General features: G+C 36.9%; 1 protein-coding gene, 1 long non-coding RNA gene and 1 other non-coding gene across 4 annotated transcripts; all 3 read right to left on the reverse strand.

Moving 5' to 3' along the window:
- Positions 1-544: 544 nt before the first annotated feature.
- On the reverse strand, positions 545-2074 carry LOC107489567 (uncharacterized). The gene is made up of 3 exons (XR_001592233.3): positions 2020-2074; positions 919-1107; positions 545-587 (listed from the first exon to the last, which is right to left on the reverse strand). It is a non-coding gene; the product is annotated as an uncharacterized LOC107489567 (long non-coding RNA).
- Positions 2075-2683: 609 nt separating this feature from the next.
- LOC107489566 (uncharacterized) lies at positions 2684-3965 on the reverse strand. Of its 2 annotated transcripts, none has more exons than XM_016110317.3 (2): positions 3277-3946; positions 2684-2812 (listed from the first exon to the last, which is right to left on the reverse strand). In XM_016110317.3, exons 1-2 carry the CDS (start codon positions 3712-3714, stop codon positions 2708-2710), a joined length of 543 nt encoding a protein of 180 aa, XP_015965803.2. In that variant the 5' UTR covers positions 3715-3946; the 3' UTR covers positions 2684-2707. The 2 variants fall into 2 exon arrangements, with proteins under 2 accessions (XP_015965803.2, XP_015965804.2); XM_016110318.3 differs by having other exon boundaries at positions 2690-2901; positions 3277-3965.
- Positions 3966-14971: 11006 nt separating this feature from the next.
- Positions 14972-15079, reverse strand: LOC127748026 (small nucleolar RNA R71). Its single transcript, XR_008009969.1, has one exon. It is a non-coding gene; the product is annotated as a small nucleolar RNA R71 (small nucleolar RNA).
- Positions 15080-20916: the final 5837 nt, after the last annotated feature.

Here is a 20916-nt window from a genome sequence, read left to right on the forward strand (position 1 = left end):
CTACTGCATCACTTTATAAATGTAACAAATAATATACTTATAGCTACTTTATATAAGTGTAGCCTTAGGTCCCTCATTATTTTTTTTTAATTTTTAATATATATATATATAATTAATATTCCAATAATTTTTTGTACAATATAATATTTAATAATATAATTACATATATAATTTTGTATTTTTAATTAAATAAATTAAATAAAATAAAATAAAAATAAATATAAAATTATACTAAATTTATTTAAATAACAAAAATTATCTGTAAACAAAATATATTTATAAAGAACCAAAAGTATTAAAATAAAATTAATTTTGAATATTCATACATCTCACACCAAATTAAGCATAGTCATATCAAAATAAGCAAGAGACCACTTAAAATTTACTACTAATACTCTACAAAAAACTAAAATATTATATCTTACATAAGTATTTTCTAATAACTAAACCATATTCCACAATCCATGAATCTCTTCCTCTTGTTGCTACTGTTTGGCCTTCATGTCTCCAAGTTTATCTTTTAAAGTTGTCGCTTTTTCTTTGAGCTGTTGCTTTAAAATGTGGTGACCACAGAAGATAACTCAAATCTGCAATCAATTCCAGCAACCAAGTGAATTCTTTTTTAACTTATAAAGCCTAAAGGCAGCAACTTTGACAGGCAACAACAAAAGAATCACCCCATCAATAAAAGAATAACCTATAACTCATCAAATCCCAAATGCCAATATCTCTTACAAGTATTGTTTATAGCATTCACAGCCATCCTAAAAGGCATAAAGATATAGCAGTGAAAGCTTACCAAACCTACTACTCTTTTTATTAACCTCCTAATATGTACGCTCAACTTTACATTAATATATATACACACATATATATCCATTGGAAATGTGAAATAAGTAATTAAGTATTATACTGTACCTGTGACTAATTAATAACAGGAAGTGAGATTTTCATAATAGTATTATTAAGGCACATTCCTAATTACGATTGTTCTTTAGAGCTTCTTGGCAATCCGATATTAGTGGCTAGTGTAGTGGGTTCTACTTCTACACACAAAAATTACAGCTGCTACACATTCCTTGTGCTCAGAAATCTCGTGATGTTCATCTGCAAAAAAGTCAAGCATTGCCAACTAATTTGTCATACTTTGAGAAATTAATATTCTCTCTTATACACTAGCATAACATAATCTGAGGGAAAGAAGCAACAAGCATTAAATCAAGTGAGCTTTCTTCCAGAATTAATAGATTGAGCTTTAATTCTATCTTTTTTTTTCATGGTAAGTGAAATTCCCTTTTTTTTTCTTGGTTATCCTTATGTAATACATATTTGAATGAATCAGAAACCATTCGTGGGACAGAAGCAATAAACAAGAAAAGGTGTCACATGTGGTGAATGAGCATCTCTTTGCCAAGTGCCATGTTGTGTGATTCATGATTAAGATTATATGATCGGTTTTGAGTTATCAAGTGAGAAAGTCGTCCTCTCCCTCACATGCTCATAAGCTAAGGTTTTGCTTTTTCAACCTTTTCTTTTCGTCCTTTGGAAATTCCCGTCCACACTCCAAAACCCAATCCCAACTTAAAAAAGTTCCCTCAAAACACAAATAGAATAGAATAGTAAAACATTTACAAATAAGTATTTTTAAGAAACAAGTTAAACTTTTTGTTTATGAAATTTAGTTAAATTTATACATTTATTGTCAATTGTGCCAACAGGTGAATATACGGTGGGTACATTTAGTTAAATTTAGTTAAATTCATACATTTATTGTCAATTGTGCCAACAAGTGTTGTTTTAGACAAAAAAATTTCATAAGACAAAAATATATAAGTGGAAAATTAAAAGATAACAATCAAATAGCAATCACAAAGAACAGAACCATTTGTCCTAATTGGCTTTTGAAACTAACAGTTTAAAACTACATTATGCACATAACTCTGACTAAGCCAATTAGATTCCAGCCACAATACAATTCTACAAAATTTAATCAGAATGTAGCACATAACATTAACATACCTTAACTGCAAGTTCTCCAATAGCCCAGCATGCATTATTTGCTATTGAAATAACCTGATAAACCAGGCTGCAAAACAAGGAAAGAAGCAGTTCATAAGGAAATTCATTAGACACAAAAGAGCACAATCGGTTTTATCATTCTACCTGCCCCAGTTTCGGACATCTGTCCCTCCTCCGAGTCCAAGTCCTTCCCATACTAACTACAACAACACAAACACCATCATGTCAGTAAACAAAATAACTATATATTCTTAATCAGCTGAGGAATTTTGTAAAAGAAAAATTCTACAGATCGATGCAAAGTGAAGAAAACACAAGTCCTCAACCTGAGCCATTACTTGAGCAGCATCCTATCTTTTCCAATAGTCTTCAGTACTACCTATACCACAAAAGAAAACCAGTTTATATTAAGCTATTCAACAACAAAGTGTTTTCATAAGTCATAACCAAATCAAATAACTCCTAAGCGATTTCGTAAATTTTGTATTAGGTCTTCTCTCTTTAAAGCCAAGATAAATCCAAGATAAATCCTAAAAAGTTAAAACCCCAACACCAACAAGCATGGTTAACAGAACCGAAACAGCACTGACAGGGTCATCTTTTTTACCTAAATAAATTATTATAGAAAAAATTAATGAAATTGCATAATAAAATCATACATCTATGATGACCCAGATGAAGCAAGCACTCATATAAGTAGAAGAAGAAGTGGAGGAACTTGTCCTGTCTCTCCTTCTTTCCGTCTTGGTTCTGCTCTCTTTCTCCCTCTCTTTGCTGCCTTCTGTTTCTTACTCTGATGAAGGCAATCTCAGTTATCGATCAATTAAAACTTAAAAAGTACCAAATGCCATGAATCCAAAAAGCACTGCACCCTTCAATAACCTAAAAATCCTCTGAAAGTTTATAAATTATACTTGAAGAATACCTAACTCAACTAAAGCAGCAAAATCACTAGGCCTTGAAGAAACAAAATAACCATAACTTAGAGCACATAAACATCGAAAAGAAGAAGCAAAAGCTCCACCATTTCATTTCAACAAAAACTAATTTTAATTTTCAAGATTTCAGCTCAAATATTCTAAAAAAGCACACACATTTGAATATTATATATACAAAAATATGTTTCACAACTTGCACAATCACAACTAGCACTGTAGAATCAAATTCCGCAATTGAAATGAACTTCAATTACAACAATTAGTGAAAGAAAAATCCAGCTACTTGAATGAAATTTCAGGAAAAAGAAGGAAAGATTACCAGAGTCGGATTGGAACCACGGGAAAGATCGAAAAGGATCATCACCGGATAGGTTGGAAGAGTCATCGGTGGCTTTGACCACGATATGATGGCGAGAAGAACGAGATGATGAGAAATTGAATGAGGATCTGAAAAGCGGGGAGAGAGGAGATGATAGCGTGGAACGAGAAATTGATGCAAGAGAAGAAGGGAATCTGAATCTTGAGGAGATGATAGCGGTGGAAGAAGCCCTAGCAATGGCGGTGGAGTTTCAGCGGCGACCAAGCACCCTTTCTTCTCTCCTCCATCGTGTTTTCTCTCTCCCTCGAGCTCTCTTTCACCGGCGCTCGACAGCGGTGGAGCCATATGTGGCGTCGTCGTTTCTTTCCTTCCTTCCCCTCTCCTCTCTTCTTCTCTTCTTCTTCCTGTGCTCCCCTTTTCTGATTTCTTCTCTTTCATGTGTGTGAGTTGAGGGAGGATGAGAGTACGTGAGTGAGGCTGAATGGATACGAAAAGGGGGAAAATTTACCTAATGTGAGAGTGCAGCAAACAGAAGCGACGATGAAGACTAGTGATGGCGTGGTGAGTGGTGAGTGACAAATATGAGTGACTGGTGGAGATGGTGAGTGGTGAGTGGTGAATGGTGAGTGTTGACTGGTGATGGCGATCCCTTTCTCTGATTTGGGGGTGATGAGTGGCGCGAAGAAGGGAAAAGCTAAGGGTAGTGATGATCGAGTGTTATGTTTTCGGTGGCTAAGGGTTATGTTTTCTGATTTGGCTAAGTGTTTGTACGCATGTATCATTTGGGGAAAATTCAAAAAATTTACTAAGTGTTGTTGGAAATTTCACTTAGATACATTAGGCAACACTTTTGAAGCGCACCCAAAACTTAATAAATAGGCTACTCTTAAAAAGCGTTTTCTTTGATATAAAAGTGTACCCATAGATATTAACATACGGCTACGCTTTATAAGTGATTTCTATAATATCTAAGGCTACACTTTTTAAATGATGCCAGAATTATGTTTCCTTTTCTCTAAAAAACAGGCAACAATGAGAAAAGCGTAGCCTATTCTATGAATAGGCTACGCTTTTCAAATGTAGCTTAAAAAAAGTGTGGCTGAATGGGTATTTTTCTTGTAGTGATAGCAAAAATTTTTGAAAAACAGAGCACCATCCACGCGTACGCGCACTGCGCGCGGACGCGTGCATCAAGCGTTTTCGACCATCCACGCGCACGCGCCAGCCGTGCGTACGCGTGGATTGAGAAGTTCCACATTCCATACATTTTCCAGAGAGCTGTGCCTGCACTGCGCTAACGTTGTGCCTTTGGCACAACCCAACTCGCGCGTACGCGCACATGACGCGTACGCACCACTCTCGAAATAAATCATCCGCGCGCGCGCGGCATGCTCGCGTACGCGCGGATTTCTATCCTTCACCACATTTCTTTTCTTCTCCTCTTTCTATTTCTTTCCTTCTCCTTTCTTCTTCCCTCCTCCTACCCCTCATCCAACACTTCCAAACACCATCGATAACCATTTATTTTAATTAGTTATTAGTTAGTTAGTTAGTTAGTTAATTAGTTAGTTAATTAGTTAGTTAGTTAGTTTATTAGTTAGTTTTAGTTTAGTTTTCATTTTATTTTTTCTCTTTTCATCATAAGTGTTGGATTATTGACTTTGTTTACTATACATTGCTGCCCCTTATTGCCTAAATGCTATTTTAGCATGAATATTTTTAGATAATCTTTGTTGGATCTATGATTGAGGTTATATTTTGCTACTTGGTTTTGATTTTTTCATGCTTACCTTTTGAAAAATACCAAGTGATGAGAATTGCCTTCGAGCTTGTGACTCTTTTGAATTGCATGTTGTAACTAGCCACCATGTGATTTGAACTCTCTCTTTGAGTGGGCAACCTCTTGATGGATGATGTTGAGCATTTACCTTAATGCATTGTATTTCATGATCATATGCATCCATATGTGTTTGACTTGAATGCTTTCATGCTTCTCTAATGCTTGTCTTACCTTACAAGTTCACTTAAAGCATCTCAAGCATACTAGAATAAGTAAAGTGCATGCTTCTTTTGTGACATAACTTTTATGCTAATGTGTGTTCTAAACCGCACAATTTAGAATTCACACACTTATTTGTCATTAATGTCACACTCACCTCATTCTAGTGATTTACCTCATTCCAACAATGTATGCTTCCTTGCTTTTATATCTTCTCAACTTATGGTGTTATATTTTTGTCTTTCATGATGAATACACCACAAGCAATAACGGAAGCAAGACTAAGGACACGTAGCAATCCGGAGAGTCGCTGTACCCCCTTGCTCATCTTTGAGTGCACCGAGGACAGTGCAAACTTTTAAATGTGGGGAGGTCGTCCGACCGGTCGGTGATTTTGGGTGACAAATTTCTAATCCCAATACTTTTGCATTTCATTCTAGGATTTTAGGATTTTTACTTGCATTTTCTTATTTTTGCATACACAATAAGCTTAGTCAAAATAATGAAATTTTTCAAGATTTCTATCTATAGGGCGCTTCAATTGATTTGAGTGAAAACTTTTCATTAAACTTGCTTGAATCACACACACACACACATCTCTTTCTATGAATGTAATCTTTGATTTGTTTGATTCTTTATGTCCATTATTTTGTGTATTCATGCATTTATATGATTGATGCCATAATTTTATTTAGCTCACTTACCCAAATAGCCTTACCTTTTATCTTCCATCATTAGCCAACTTTGAGCCTACGCTTAACCCACCTGTTCTTTAATTTAGCACATTACAAGCCTTAAAGCGAATAACAATAAATGTCCTTAATTTGGATCTTTGATTGGCTTAGGCTAGTGTGTGTGAGTATCATTCAAGTGTGGGAATCTTGGGACATTGGGGGAATAAAATGGTAGTTTTGTATTTTTATTGAAATTATTGGGAATTGGGTACATGCTCATGTATTGATAAAATGTATAGACCTTATGCATTGATGTTCTTGTATATAATTTGAAAGAAAGAAAAAATGAGAAAAACAAAATAAAAAGAAAAAAACAATATGGAAAAAAATATAGAAAAAGAAAGAAAAAGAAGAAAAATAATAAAAAGGGGACAAAATGCCCCAAAGCGAAGCTCAATAAGATCAATGCATAAGTGTTATGAAATGAAAAAGGAAAAGCATGAGTATGTGAAAAGGAGAAAAATGGGTAGTTAGAGTAGAACTTAATTGTATAGGTTATTATATAGGTTAAGTGGAAAGTCTAAGCTTATCAAAGATTCAAACTTCAAGCTCACTTGACCAAATATGCATCCTACATTGACCCTAACCCCATTACAACCTAAAGAAAAGACATCATGATATATGTATGCATGCATGAAATATATGTCGATTGTTAGAAGAAAAACAAATATTAGAAAGCATGATTAGGAGAGAATTGAGAGAATCAACCCTAAACACTTGAGCAAATAGAGTGCAAACACATCCGGTAAGGGTTTGATGCTCAATTGCATGTCTCCACCTATGATCATCCCCTTTCATGCAAGTTTGTAAAAATATTTAATAACTCAATTCAATTGTGGATTAGACTTGTTAGTCCTTAGCCTTGTGCATATATGCTTCTTGGGAATTGATTTATTTTGACCAAGCAATTGCATTCATTTAGATAGTTGCATATAGGTAGATTGCATTTAGTTAGTTTCCATTGAATAAATGCCATCCCTTACTTCATTCTTGGTTTAAGCATGAGGACATGCTTGGTTTAAGTGTGGGGAGGTTGATAAACCCCATTTGTAGGGTTTATCTTGTATTGATTTTAGGGGATTTTATCACCTTTTACCCACATTTATTCAATGGAATAGCATGGTTTTATAACTTCTCCCTTAATTGTGCTTAAGAGTGAAAACATGCTTTTTAGGTCTTAAAATAGCTAAATTTAATTCTCCTTGATTCTATTAGATGCCTTGATATGTTTGCTAAGTGATTTCAGATTTAGGAGGCAAGGATTGGACCAAGGGAATGAAGGAAAAGCATGTAGAAATGGAGAACTCATGAAGAAATAAAGGAAACGCAAAAGCTGTCAAGCTGACCTCTTCGCACTTAATCGACCATAACTTGAGCTACAGAGGTCCAAATGATGCGGTTCTAGTTGGGTTGAAAAGCTAACATTTGGGGCTTCAAAACGATATAAGATTTGCCATAGTTGCTACACGTATGGTGACACGTATGCGCACTGTACGCGCACGCGTCGTTGTTGCCATATGGTCCACTTAAAGCAATACGTGGCCAGCGAATTCTAAAGCCTTGTGGGCCCAATCCAACTCATTTCTGATGCTATTTAAGCCAAGGATTGAAGGGGGAATGGGGATACTTTTCATACTTTAGATGTTAGTTATCATTAGTTTAGTTTAGCTTAGTTTTAGTAGTTAGAGTTAGTTTCTAGAGAGAGAAGCTCTCACTTCTCTCTAGGATTAGGATTAAGATTAGGTTTAGTTCTTAGATCTAGGTTTTAATCTTTGCTTTCTTCCACTTCTATCTCTCAACTTTTTGTTGCTACATTCATCTTCTTCTACTCTTTTGTTGTAATTTCCTTTAGGTTGTTCTTACATTTTGTTGTAGATCTAGTATTGTTCCTTCTACTTTCTTCCCATTCAATAAAAGGTAATTCATAATAAATGTGTTTCTTTTAATTGTTGTTGTTAATTCATTGCAATAAATGTTGTTAGATTCTATTCTTGTTGTCAATTTGCTTTTCTTTTCTTTTGTGCCTTCCAAGTGTTTGATGAAATGCTTGGTTGGATTTTGGTGTGGGTTTTGTTCCTCTTGGCCTAGGTAGAGTAATTAGTGACTCTTGAGTTATCTAATTCCTTTGTTGATTGATAATTAGAAGTTGCTAATTGATTTGAATGCCTCTAAAGCTAGTCTTTCCTTTAGGAGTTGATTAGGACTTGAGGAATCAAATTGATTCATCCACTTGACTTTCCTCCATGGTTAGAGGTTAACTAAGTGGGAGCAATACACAATTCTCATCACAATTGAGAAGGATAACTAGGATAGGACTTCTAGTTCTCATATCTTGCCAAGAGCTTTATTAGTTGTTAGTTTATTTTCTTTACCATTTATATTTCTTGTCTAAAATCTCAAAAACCCCAAAATAACTCACAACCAATAACAAGACACTTTATTGTAATTCCTAGGGAGAACGACCCGAGGTTTCAATAATTCGGTTTATAAATTTAGGGGTTTGTTTTAGTGACAAACAAATTTTTGTATGAAAAGATTATTGTTTGGTTTAGAAACTATACTTGCAACGAGAATTCATTTGTGAAATTCTAAACCATCAAAAATCTAATCATCACTCTAGACTCGGATTTCATAAGCAAATGTTATTATAAGCCTTTACCGGTTTAGCATAATTAACTTATTTATCATGAAAAAAAATCGTTAGTTGCTCGCGAGATTAAAACTTAAAGTCATATCATAGATAAGTACTCAGTAACAGAAAATAACATATATACATATAAACAAACATACACATGAGTTAAGCTCAGAAATACATGTCATCTACCAAAAGACCAAGTACTACAGCAGATTATATACATATGTACAGACACAAAAGAGGAAGCCAGTCCCAACCCTCACACGGGTTTCCTAAACGAAAACCAAACTACTAAGAGGTTCTACCCCTCTAAAAGTACTACAAAAGTGAGAGAAAAGTAATACTACGATCATTAAATAGGAGTAGAAGATCCGCCGTGCCTAACTCTGCTGTGCCCTCTAAACCTCCTCCAGATAAGAGGCCCAAGATCCCTCAGAATACAAATCCTCCTTGGACTCTGAATCCTTCTTTGACTCGTCATTCCAGACAAGATGACCATCTAAAGGATCGGCCTCCAAGGCTGATCTCACAAATTCCAGAAGGTCATCAGACTCGATAGGCTCAGACTGAAAAACGAGAATCGAAAGGTGCTGTGCAAGGCCTAAGTCAGTCTCATGTGTGAGGGGCGCATCTGGGAGAAGTAAGTCTTGGCATGGTCCTTGATAGACCCCAATTTTGTGGTTTATCATCGGTTGAATTTAAGGGATTTTATCATCTTTTCTCACATTTATTCAATAAAATAGCTTGATTTTGTGAATTTCTCCTAAATTGTTCTTAAGATTGGGTTGAAGGAATGAAGAAAAATCATGCAAAAATGGAGAATTCATGAAGAAATGAGGATTTGCTAAACTCAAGGCCATACGCACACGTCACCCCACGCGTACGCGTGAGAAGGAGATTCGCCAGCGACACGTACGTATGACCAGGAAAGTTTCCAACAATGTGTACATGATGACAAGTCATCTTAGGCTAGTTTCACTAGCATTTCTAATTGTTTTTAATAAGGTTTTATGCACTTTCCTACACAATAAGTAAGTGATTAGATTGGAATTTCATGTTTGTCTCGATTCTATCAAACATTCTTGATTTTATGCATTATCATCAGATTTATGCAAGATTTATTTGATTATTATGAAATGATGCAAAACCTTATGATTTTGGTGAGACTTTGATTGCATGTTTGATTGATGGCAGGTGGAAAGATTAAAAGAAAAAACCATAGAAAGAAGCAGGACAGAAGAACATAGCGCTCATTTGGAAAACATTACGTTCCCCTGCAGCATCAACATTGGCGCTACGTTCACTTTCAAAGAACGCTACGCTTTCCAGTGATGCGCACGTGTACAGGGTGCTTACGCGCAGAATGACATTTTTGCAATCCACGCATACGGGTGGTAGACGCGTACGCGTGGGTGGGGGATCAGCGCTCTTCAGCAAAGAGCACTACGTTCTCTTGAACGAGCCCCTGTGACACTTTCAAAAAAATGGGATTGAGGAATTGTCACCGATGCGTATGTGTGCATGACACGTACGCGTGCATGACGCGTACGTACGTTCTCTTGAACGAGCCCTTACGACACTTTAAAAAAAATGGGATTGAGGAACTGTCACCGATGCGTACGCGTGCATGACGCATACACGTGCATGACGCGTACGCGTGGGTGTAATAATGGTGATGGTTTGTGCAAACGCGTACATGGAGCATCAGCGCAAAAGAGGCATTTTGCAATCCGTACGTATGCGTAGGTGACGCGTATGCGTGGGTAGCGCTCTTTGCACGAACGCTACGCTCGTTTGGAGAGCTCTGTTAGGGACGCATGAGCGTACATCAAGCGTACACGTTATGAGTACCCATCGAGCACAGACGCGCATGCGCAGGAGACACGTACGCGTCGGTGAATGAGCGTTACGCTCTCTTTGAGAATTCTACGTTCTCCTGAAACTAAGTCCACCATACCAACTGAAGTCCCTATTTTGACTTGTTTCAACCAAGGCCAAAAAGCCCAATCCAAGTACTTGAAGACTGAATTGGAAGGTGTATAAATAGAGGAGAATTTGATTTCATAGAGGAGTTTTGGAGTTTTTATTTTAGGCAGGCTAGTCAGTAGGGAATTGGAGCATAGAGAGTTAGTTACAGATCTGAAATTGTAATTTTCCTTCTGCTATTTTCTTTAGCACTTCTCTGTACTTTCTAATTTCTGGTTTTACTTGAGCTATGATGAACTAAACCCCAAATTCATTAGGGGTAGGAGCTCTATTGTAATTCTAACGAATCAATGAAATTCTTCTTCTTCTCAATTCAATTGTGTAGCTGATGAGCGGATAATTTATACGCTTTTTGGTACTATTTTTAGGTAGTTTTTAGTAGGATCTAGCTACTTTTAGGGATGTTTTCATTAGTTTTTATGCTAAATCCACATTTCTGGACTTTACTATGAATTTGTGAGTTTTTATGTGATTTCAGGTAATTTCTGGCTGAAATTGAGGGACCTAAGCAAAACTCTGATAGAAGGCTGATAAAGGACTGCTGATGCTGTTGGATTCTGACCTCCCTGCACTCATAATGGATTTTCTGGAGCTACAGAACTCCAGAGCTTTCCAGCAATATATAATAGTCCATACTTTATTCAAGATTAGACAACGTAAACTGGCGCTTAACTCCAGTTCCATGCTGCATTCTGAAGTCAAATGCCAGAAACACGTTACGAACCAGAGTTGAATGCCAAAAACACGTTACAACTTGGCGTTCAGCTCCAAAAGAAGCCTCTGCACCTGTAAAGCTCAAGCTCAGCCCAAGCACACACCAAGTGGGTCACGGAAGTGGATTTCTGCATCAATTACTTACTTCTGTAAACCCTAGTAGCTAGTCTAGTATAAATAGGACATTTCACTATTGTACTAGGCGTCTTTGAACATTCGGTCTTTTGACCAGATCCAGGATTGAATTTTTGATCCTGTGCTCACGTTTTGTGGGCTGGCCATTCGGCCATGCATGGACCATCATCACTTATGTATTTTCAACGGTGGAGTTTCTCCACACCATATATTAAGGGTGTGGAGCTCTGTTGTACCTCGAGTTTTAATGCAATTACTACTATTTTCTATTCAATTCAGTTTATTCCTATTCTAAGATATTCGTTGCACTTCACCATGAAGAATGTGATGATCCGTGACACTCATCATCATTCTCACCTATGAACGCGTGACTGACAACCACCTCCGTTCTACCATAGACCGAACGCATATCTCTTGGATTCCTTAATCAGAATCTTCGTGGTATAAGCTAGAATTGATGGCGGCATTCATGAGAATTCGGAAAGTCTGAACCTTGTTTGTGGTATTCTGAGTAGGATTCAGGGATTGAATGACTGTGACGAGCTTCAAACTCACGATTGTTGGGCGTGATGACAAACGCAAAAGAATCAATGGATTCTATTCAGACATGATCGAGAACTGACAGATGATTAACCGTGCTGTTACAGAGCATTTGGACCATTTTCACTGAGAGGATGGGATGTAGCCATTGACAACGGTGATGCCCTACATACAACTTGCCATGGAAAGATAAAAAGGATTGGATGAAGGCAGTAGGAAAGCAGAGATTCAAAAGGAGCACAGCTTCTTCAAACGCCTATCTGAAATTCCCACCAATGATTTACATAAGTATTTCTATCTGTATTTTCTGTTGATTTATTGTTATTATTCGAGAACTCCATAATAATTTATTATCCGCCTAACTGAGATTTACAAGATGACCATAGCTTGCTTCATACCAACAATCTCCGTGGGATCGACCCTTACTCACGTAAGGTTCATTACTTGGACGACCCAGTGCACTTGTTGGTTAGTTGTGCGAAGTTGTGAAGTTATGTTTGGACCATGGTATCATGCACCAAGTGTTTGGAGCCATTACCAGGGAGAGAACGAACATGAATGCCATTATCAGAAATCACAATTTTGCCTATCAAGTTTTTGGCGCCGTTGCCGGAGATTGTTCGAGTTTGGACAACCGACGGTTCATCTTGTTGCTCAGATTAGGTAATTTTCTTTTCAAAATTTTTTTCAAAAATTTATCCCGATTTTCAAAATAAATAAATAAATAAATAAATTATTCTATGAATTCAGAATTTTTTAGAATGGATTCTAGAGTTTCTTGTAACAAGTTGAAGCCTGGCTGGCTGTAAAGCCATATCTAAATTCTTTTGGATTGAGGCTTCCACCTGTCAACATAAAAGGCATGTATATGGAGTTGGATGAAGTATCAGCTGTTGCATGCCTAATTTATATCCTAAAGGTGGCTGGCCATTAAGCCATGTCCAACCCTTAGATTGGAGCTTTAGGCTAACATTGAAAGATTCCTGGAATTCTTATTAAAAATTTTGAATTTCTTATTTTCTTTTTCCTATATGTTTTTCAAAAAATATATACAAAAATTATAAAATCGAAAAAAAAACCAAAAATATTTTGTGATTCTTGTTTGAGTCTTGTGTCATGTTTTAAGTTTGGTGTCAATTGCATATTCATCTTGTTCTTGCATTTTTCGAAAATTCATGCATTCATAGTGTTCTTCATGATCTTCAAGTTGTTCTTGGTAAGTCTTCTTGTTTGATCTTTAAATTTTCTTGTTTTGTGTTGTATGATGTTTTTCATGTGCATTTTTGCATTCATAGTGTCTAGGCATTAAAAATTTCTAAGTTTGGTGTCTTGCATGTTTTCTTTGCATCAAAAATTTTTCAAAAATGTGTTCTTGATGTTCATCATGATCTTCAAAGTGTTCTTGGTGTTCATCTTGACATTCATAGTGTTTTTGCATGCATCATAGGTTTTGATAAAAAAATTTTCATGTTTTGGGTCATTTTTATGTTTTTCTCTCTCATCATTAAAAATTTAAAAATAAGAAAATATATTTTTCTTATTTTTCTCAAAATTTCGAAAACTTGAGTTGACTTAGTCAAAAATTTTAAAAACTTAGCTATTTCTTACGAGTCAAGTCAAATTTTCAAATTTAAAAATCTTATCTTTTCAAAATCTTTTTCAAAAATCAAATCTTTTTCATTTTTTTATTATTTTTGAAAATTCTTAAACTTTATTTTCAAAATCTTTTTTATCTTTATTTCAAAATTTTGAAAACTTTACTAACAATTAATGTGATTGATTCAAAAATTTGAAGTTTGTTACTTTCTTGTTAAGAAAGGTTCAATCTTTAAATTCTAGAATCATATCTTTTAGTTTCTTGCTAGTCAAGTAATCAATTTTGATTTTAAAAATCAAATCTTTTTCAAAATATCTTTTCCATCATATCTTTCTATCTTTTCCAAAAAAATTTGATTTCAAAATATCTTTTCTAACTTCTTATCTTTTCAAAAATTGATTTTTAAATCTTTTTCAACTAACTAATTAACTTTTTGTTTGTTTCTTATCTTTTTCAAAACCACCTAACAACCTCTCTCTCTCTCTAATTTTCGAAAATATCTCCCCCTTTTTTCAAAATTTTTTTAATTAACTAATTATTTTAAATTTAAATTTTTAATTTTAATTCTTCTTTTAATTATCAAAAATTATTAACCCTTTTTCAAAATTAATTTTCAAATTCTCTCCCTCTCATCTCCTTCTATTTATTTATTTATTTACTAACACTTCTCTTCATCTCAAAGAATCTGAACCTATCTTCACCCTTGTGTTTGGATTCTCACCTTTTCCTTCTTCTATTTCCTTTTTCTTCTACTAACATAAAGGAATCTTTCTACTGTGGTAAAAAGGATCCCTATTATTATTTTCTGTTCCCTTCTTTTTTATATGAGCAGGAGCAAGGATAAGAATATTCTTATTGAAGCAGATCCTGAACCTGAAAGGACTCTGAAGAGGAAACTAAGAGAAGCTAAATTACAACAATCCAAAGACAACCTTACAGAAATTTTCGAAGAAGAAGAGGAGATGGCAGCCGAAAATAATAATGCAAGGAGGATGCTTGGTGATTACACTACACCTACTTCCAAGTTTGATGGAAGAAGCATCTCAATCCCTGCCATTGGAGCAAACAACTTTAAGTTGAAACCTCAACTAGTTGCTCTAATGCAACAGAACTGCAAATTCCATGGACTTTCATCAGAAGATCCCTACTAGTTTTTAACTGAGTTCTTGCAGATCTGTGAGACTGTTAAGACTAATAGAGTAGATCCTGAAGTCTACAGGCTCATGCTTTTCCCCATTGCTGTAAGAGACAGAGCTAGAATATGGTTAGATTCACAACCTAAAGATAGCCTGGACTCCTGGGATAAGCTGGTTGCGGCCTTCTTAGCTAAGTTCTTTCCCCCTCAAAAGCTGAGCAAGCTTAGAGTGGATGTTTACACTTTCAAACAAAAAGATGGTGAATCCCTCTATGAAACTTGGGAAAGATACAAGCATATGACCAAAAGGTTTCCTTCTGACATGCTTTCTGAATGGACCATTTTGGATATATTCTATTATGGTCTATCTGAATTCTCTAAAATGTCACTGGATCATTCTACAGGTGGATCCAATCACCTAAAGAAAATGCCTGCAGAAGCTCAAGAACTTATTGACATGGTTGCAAATAACCAATTCATGTACACTTCTGAGAGGAATTCTGTGAATAATGGACACCTCAGAGGAAGGGAGTTCTTGAAATTGATGCTCTAAATGCCATATTGGCTTAGAACAAAATGTTGACTCAGCAAGTCAACATGATTTCTCAAAGTATGAATGGATGGCAAAATGCATCCAACAGTACTAAAGAGGCATCTTCTGAAGAAGAAGCTTATGATCTTGAGAACCCTGCAATGGCAGAGGTAAATTATATGGGTGAACCTTATGGAAACACCTATAATTCATCATGGAGAAATCATCCAAATTTCTTATGGAAGGATCAACAAAAGCCTCAACAAGGCTTTAATAATGGTGGAAGAAATAGGCTCAGTAATAGCAAGCCTTATCCATCATCTTCTCAGCAACAGACAGAGAATTCTGAGCAGAGCACCTCTAACTTAGCAAACTTAGTCTCTGATCTGTCTAAGACCACTTTAAGTTTCATGAGTGAAACAAGGTCCTCCATCAGAAATTTAGAGGCACAAGTGGGACAGCTGAGTAAGAAAGTCACTGAAACTCCTCCTAGTACTTTCCCAAGCAATACTGACGAGAATCCAAAAAGAGAGTGCAAGACCATAGACATAATCAACATGGCCGAACCTAGAGAGGAAGGAGAGAACGTGAATCCCAATGAGGAAGACCTCATGGGACATCTCTCAAGCATGAAGGAGTTCCCTATTAAGGACCTAAAGGAATTTGAGGCTCATATAGAGACCATAGAGATTCCATTAAATCTTCTTCTACCATTCGTGAGCTCTAAAGACTATTCTTCCTCAGAAGAGGATGAAGATGTAACTGGAGAGCAAGTTGCTCAATATCTAGGAGCCATCATGAAGCTAAATGCCAAATTGTTTGGTAATGAGATTTGGGAAGGTGAACCTCCCTTGCTCATTAATGAACTAGATACATGAATTCAGTAAACTTTACCTCAAAAGAGACAAGATCCTGGCAAATTCTTAATGCCCTGTACCATAGGCAGCATGACCTTTGAGAAGGCTCTGTGTGACCTAGGGTCAGGCCTAAATCTTATGCCACTCTCTGTAATGGAGAAGTTGGGTATCATTGAGATACAGCCTGCCATATTCTCATTGCAAATGGCAGACAAGTCAGTAAGACAAACTTATGGATTGGTAGAGGACGTGTTAGTAAAGGTTGAAGGCCTTTACATCCCTACTGATTTCATAATCTTAGACACTAGGAACGAGGAGGAAGAATGCATCATCCTTGGAAGACCTTTCCTAGCCACAGCAGGAGCTGTGATAGATGTTAACAGAGGAGAATTAGTCCTTCAATTGAATGGGGACTACCTTTTGTTTAAGACCCAAGGGTGTTCTTCTTTAACAATGGAGAGGAAGCATGAAAAGCTTCTCTCATTACAGAGTCAAACAGAGCCCTCACAATCAAACTCTAAGTTTGGTGTTGGGAGGCCACAGCCAAACTCAAAGTTTGGTGTTGAATCCCCACATCCAAACTCTAAGTTTGGTGTTGGGAGTCTACAACATTGACCTGATTACCTGTGAGGCTCCATGAGAGCCCACTGCAAGCTATTGACATTAAAGAAGCGCTTATTGGGAGGCAACCCAATTTTTATTTATCTAATTTTATTTTTCTTTTATTGTTCTTTCATGTTTTATTAGGTTCATGATCATATGGAGTCACAAAATAAACATTAAAATTAAAAACAGAATCAAAAACAGCAGAAGAAAAAGCACACCCTGGAGGAAGGGCTTACTGGCGTTTAAACGCCAGTAAGGAGCATCTGGCTGGCATTCAATGCCATAACATAGCATGGATCTGGCGTTGAACGCCAAAAACAAGCAGCATCTTGGCGTTCAGACGCCAGGAATACACCCTGAGGAAAGCTGGCACTAAACGCCAGAAACAAGCATGGAACTGGCGTTCAACGCCAGAAACATGCTGCAAATGGGCGTTGAACGCCCAAAACAAGCATGAAGCTAGCGTTCAACGCTAGAAACAAGCATCAATCTAGCGTTGAACGCCAGGATTGCATGCAGAGGGCGTTTTACATGCCTCATTGGTGCAGGGATGTAAATCCTTGACACCTCAGGATCTATGGACCCACAGGATCCCCACCTACCTCAACTCACCTTCTCTCCTCTTCACACAATCCAATAACACTCTTCCCCAAAACCGTTCACTAATCAGCTCAATCTCTCTTCCCTATCACCTCTTCACCACTCACATTTATCCACTCTTCCCCATAAACCCCATGGTGCACGAAATTGTGTATGCCAATATTAATGGACTATTTAACACAGCTTCATACCACTAACAAGCAAGTGCACTGGGTCGTCCAAGTAATACCTTACGCGAGTAAGGGTCGATTTTTGGAGATGTTTTGTCCTCTGAATTTCTGCAATGTAATATTCAACTCAATTGTTTGTAAAGTTCCATCCATGGCAAGCTGTATGTAGGGTGTCACCATTGTCAGTGGCTACTTCCCATCCTCTCAGTGAAAACGGTCCTGATGCTCTGTCACAGCACGGCTAATCAGCTGTTGGTTCTCGATCATGTTGGAATAGGATCCATTGATCCTTTTGCGTTTGTCATCACGCCCAGCAATCGCGAGTTTGAAGCTCGTCACAGCCATTCAATCCTTGAATCCTACTCGGAATACCACAGACAAGGTTTAGACCTTCCGGATCCTCAAGAGTGGCTGCCATCAGTTCTAGCTTATACCACGAAGATTCTGATTAAGGAAGCTAAGAGATGCTCATTCAATCTGATGTAGAATGGAGGTGGTTGTCAGGCACACATTCATGGATTGAGGAAGGTGATGAGTGTCACGGATCATCACCTCCTTCACAATTAAGCGCGAATGAATATCTTAGATAGGAACATACACACGTTTGAATGAAATAGAAACAATTGCATTAATTCATTGAGATGCTGTAGAGCTCCTCACCCCCAACAATGGAGTTTAGAGACTCATGCCGTCAAAGTGTATAAAATTCAGATCTGAAAATGTCATGAGGTCCAAAGTTAATCTCTAAAAGTTGTTTAAATAGTAAACTAGTAACCTGGGTTTACAGAAAATGAGTAAACTATGATAGATGATGCAAAAATCCACTTCTGGGGCCCACTTGGTGTGTGCTGGGGCTGAGACTTTAGCTTCTCACGTGCCTGAGGCTGTTTTGGGCGTTCAACGCCAGGTTGTAACCTGTTTCTGGCGCTGGATGCCAGACAGCAGCATGATACTCGCGTTGAACGCCAGTTTACATCGTCTATCTTCGCACAAAGTATGGACTATTATATATTGCTGGAAAGCCCTGGATGTCTACTTTCCAACGCCGTTGAAAGCGCGCCAATTGGACTCCTGTAGCTCCAGAAAATCCCTTTTCGAGTGCAGGGAGGTTAGAATCCAACAGCATCAGCAGTCCTTTTTCAGCCTAACTCAGATTTTTGCTCAGCTCCCTCAATTTCAGCCAGAAAATACCTAAAATCACAGAAAAATACACAAACTCATAGTAAAGTCCAGAAATATGATTTTTTCCTAAAAACTAATAATATTCTACTAAAAACTAATTAAAACATACTAAAATCTACATGAAATTACCCCCAAAAAGCGTATAAAATATCCGCTCATCACAACACCAAACTTAAACTGTTGCTTGTCCTCAAGCAACTGGATAAATAAAATAGGATTAAAAGAAATTAAGAAGTAATAATATTTCAGAGTTTTTAAGTGGAGCTCAGATTCTTATTAGATGAGTGGGGACTTTTTGTTTCTGAACAGTTTTGGCATCTCCCTTTATCCTTTGAAATTCAGAATGATTGGCATCCATATGAACTCAGAATTCAGATAGTATTATTGATTCTCCTAGTGTAGTATGTTGATTCTTGAACACAGTTACTTTATGAGTCTTGGCCGTGGTCCTAAGCACTTTGTTTTCCAGTATTACCACCGGTACATAAATGCCACAGACACATAACTGGGTGAACCTTTTCAGATTGTGACTTAGCTTTGCTAAAATCCCCAATTAGAGGTGTCCAGGGTTCTTAAGCACACTCTTTTTGCCTTGGATCACACACTCTTTTTGCCTTGGATCACGACTTTAACCACTCAGTCTCAAGTTTTTCACTTGGACCTGCATGCCACAAGCATATGGTTAGGGACAGCTTGATTTAGCCACTTAGGCCTGGAACTATTTCCTTGGGCCCTCCTATCCATTGATGCTCAAAGCCTTGGATCCTTTTTACCCTTGCCTTTTGGTTTTAAGGGCTGTTGGCTTTTATTCCTTTTCTTGATCTAATGATTTCTTGTAAATTTTTTTTTCATTGCTTTTTCTTGCTTCAAGAATTAAATTCATGATTTTTCAGATCATCAATAATATTTTTCGTGTTCCTTATTCTTTTAGGAGCCAATATTCATAAAATTCAAGATAAAAATTATGCACTGTTCAAGCATTCATTCAGAGAACAAAAAGTATTGCCACCACATATAGTTAATTATAATTTTTATTATTAAGAACTCGAAAAAATAAATTACTTTTTTATTCTAATTATCTACTATTTTATTCATGTCTGATGATGATGAGAAAAAATAAATTATAACTTAATTGGAAATAAAACCAGAATAGATATACTAATTACTACTACTACTACTATATATGTTTCCTAAGGTAAATTTCTATAATAACACTATCATAGAGTTAAAGCTAAAATTAGAACTCAACAACCTTTGTTTTGAGAAGTAGATGGTCCTCTGATCTGTGGGGTGCTTGGTCCTTCAAGGATTAATTTCTGGCGCTTTAGCTCCCTTAAATCACGCCCTTGCTCTTCTTGTTCCTTAAGCAGTTTGCAAAGCATGCTACTTTGATTGTTCTGTTCTTCCTTTATTTGGTTCATAGCTTCTTGCAATTTGGAAATAGATGCCTCAAGATGTTCCCAATATTTGAATTGAGGAAGTTCTGGGAGGACTTCCTATGCTCTCCTCTTGATTGGATCGTCCTGCAACTGTTGTCTGTCCATTGATATTCTAGTGATTGGCCTTTCAACTGAGATATACTCTGTTATTCCCATCTTCACTCCAACATCTCTGCAGAGCATAGAAATTAAGCTTGGATAGGCCAATCTGGCATCCTTGGAATTCCTGTTTGCTATTTTGTATAGTTCACACGAGATCAGTTGATGGACTTCTACTTCTTTTCCCAACATGATGCTGTGAATCATCACTACTCTTTTAATAGTAACTTCAGAACGGTTGCTGATGGGCAATATAGAATGCCCAATGAAATCCAGCTAGCCTCTGGCTACTGGTTTGAGATCTTCTCTTTTGAGTTGATTTGGGATGCCAGTCGTGCTGGTGGTCCACCTGGCTTCAGGGATGCATATATCCTCTGGAATCTTGTCCAAGCCTTTATTTACCCTCATCATTCTCCTATTAAAGGAGTCTGGGTCATCTTTCAGTTGAGGAAGCTTAAAGATCTCCCTGATTTTGTCAGGATGGGTATGAACAATCTTTCCTCTGACTAAGGTCCGATGGTCATAGATGGCAGCTCCAATTATTCTTTGCCGGTCTGTCTGCCATAGATTAGCATAGAACTCCTGAACCATGTTCCTTCCCACTTTCGTTTCAGGATTAGCTAGGATTTCCCAGTTCCTGTTTCGAATTTGTTCTTGGATCTCCGGATATTCATCTTCTT

This window comes from Arachis duranensis, chromosome 5 (assembly GCF_000817695.3).
Source record: "Arachis duranensis cultivar V14167 chromosome 5, aradu.V14167.gnm2.J7QH, whole genome shotgun sequence".
Classification (NCBI taxonomy): domain Eukaryota; kingdom Viridiplantae; phylum Streptophyta; class Magnoliopsida; order Fabales; family Fabaceae; genus Arachis; species Arachis duranensis.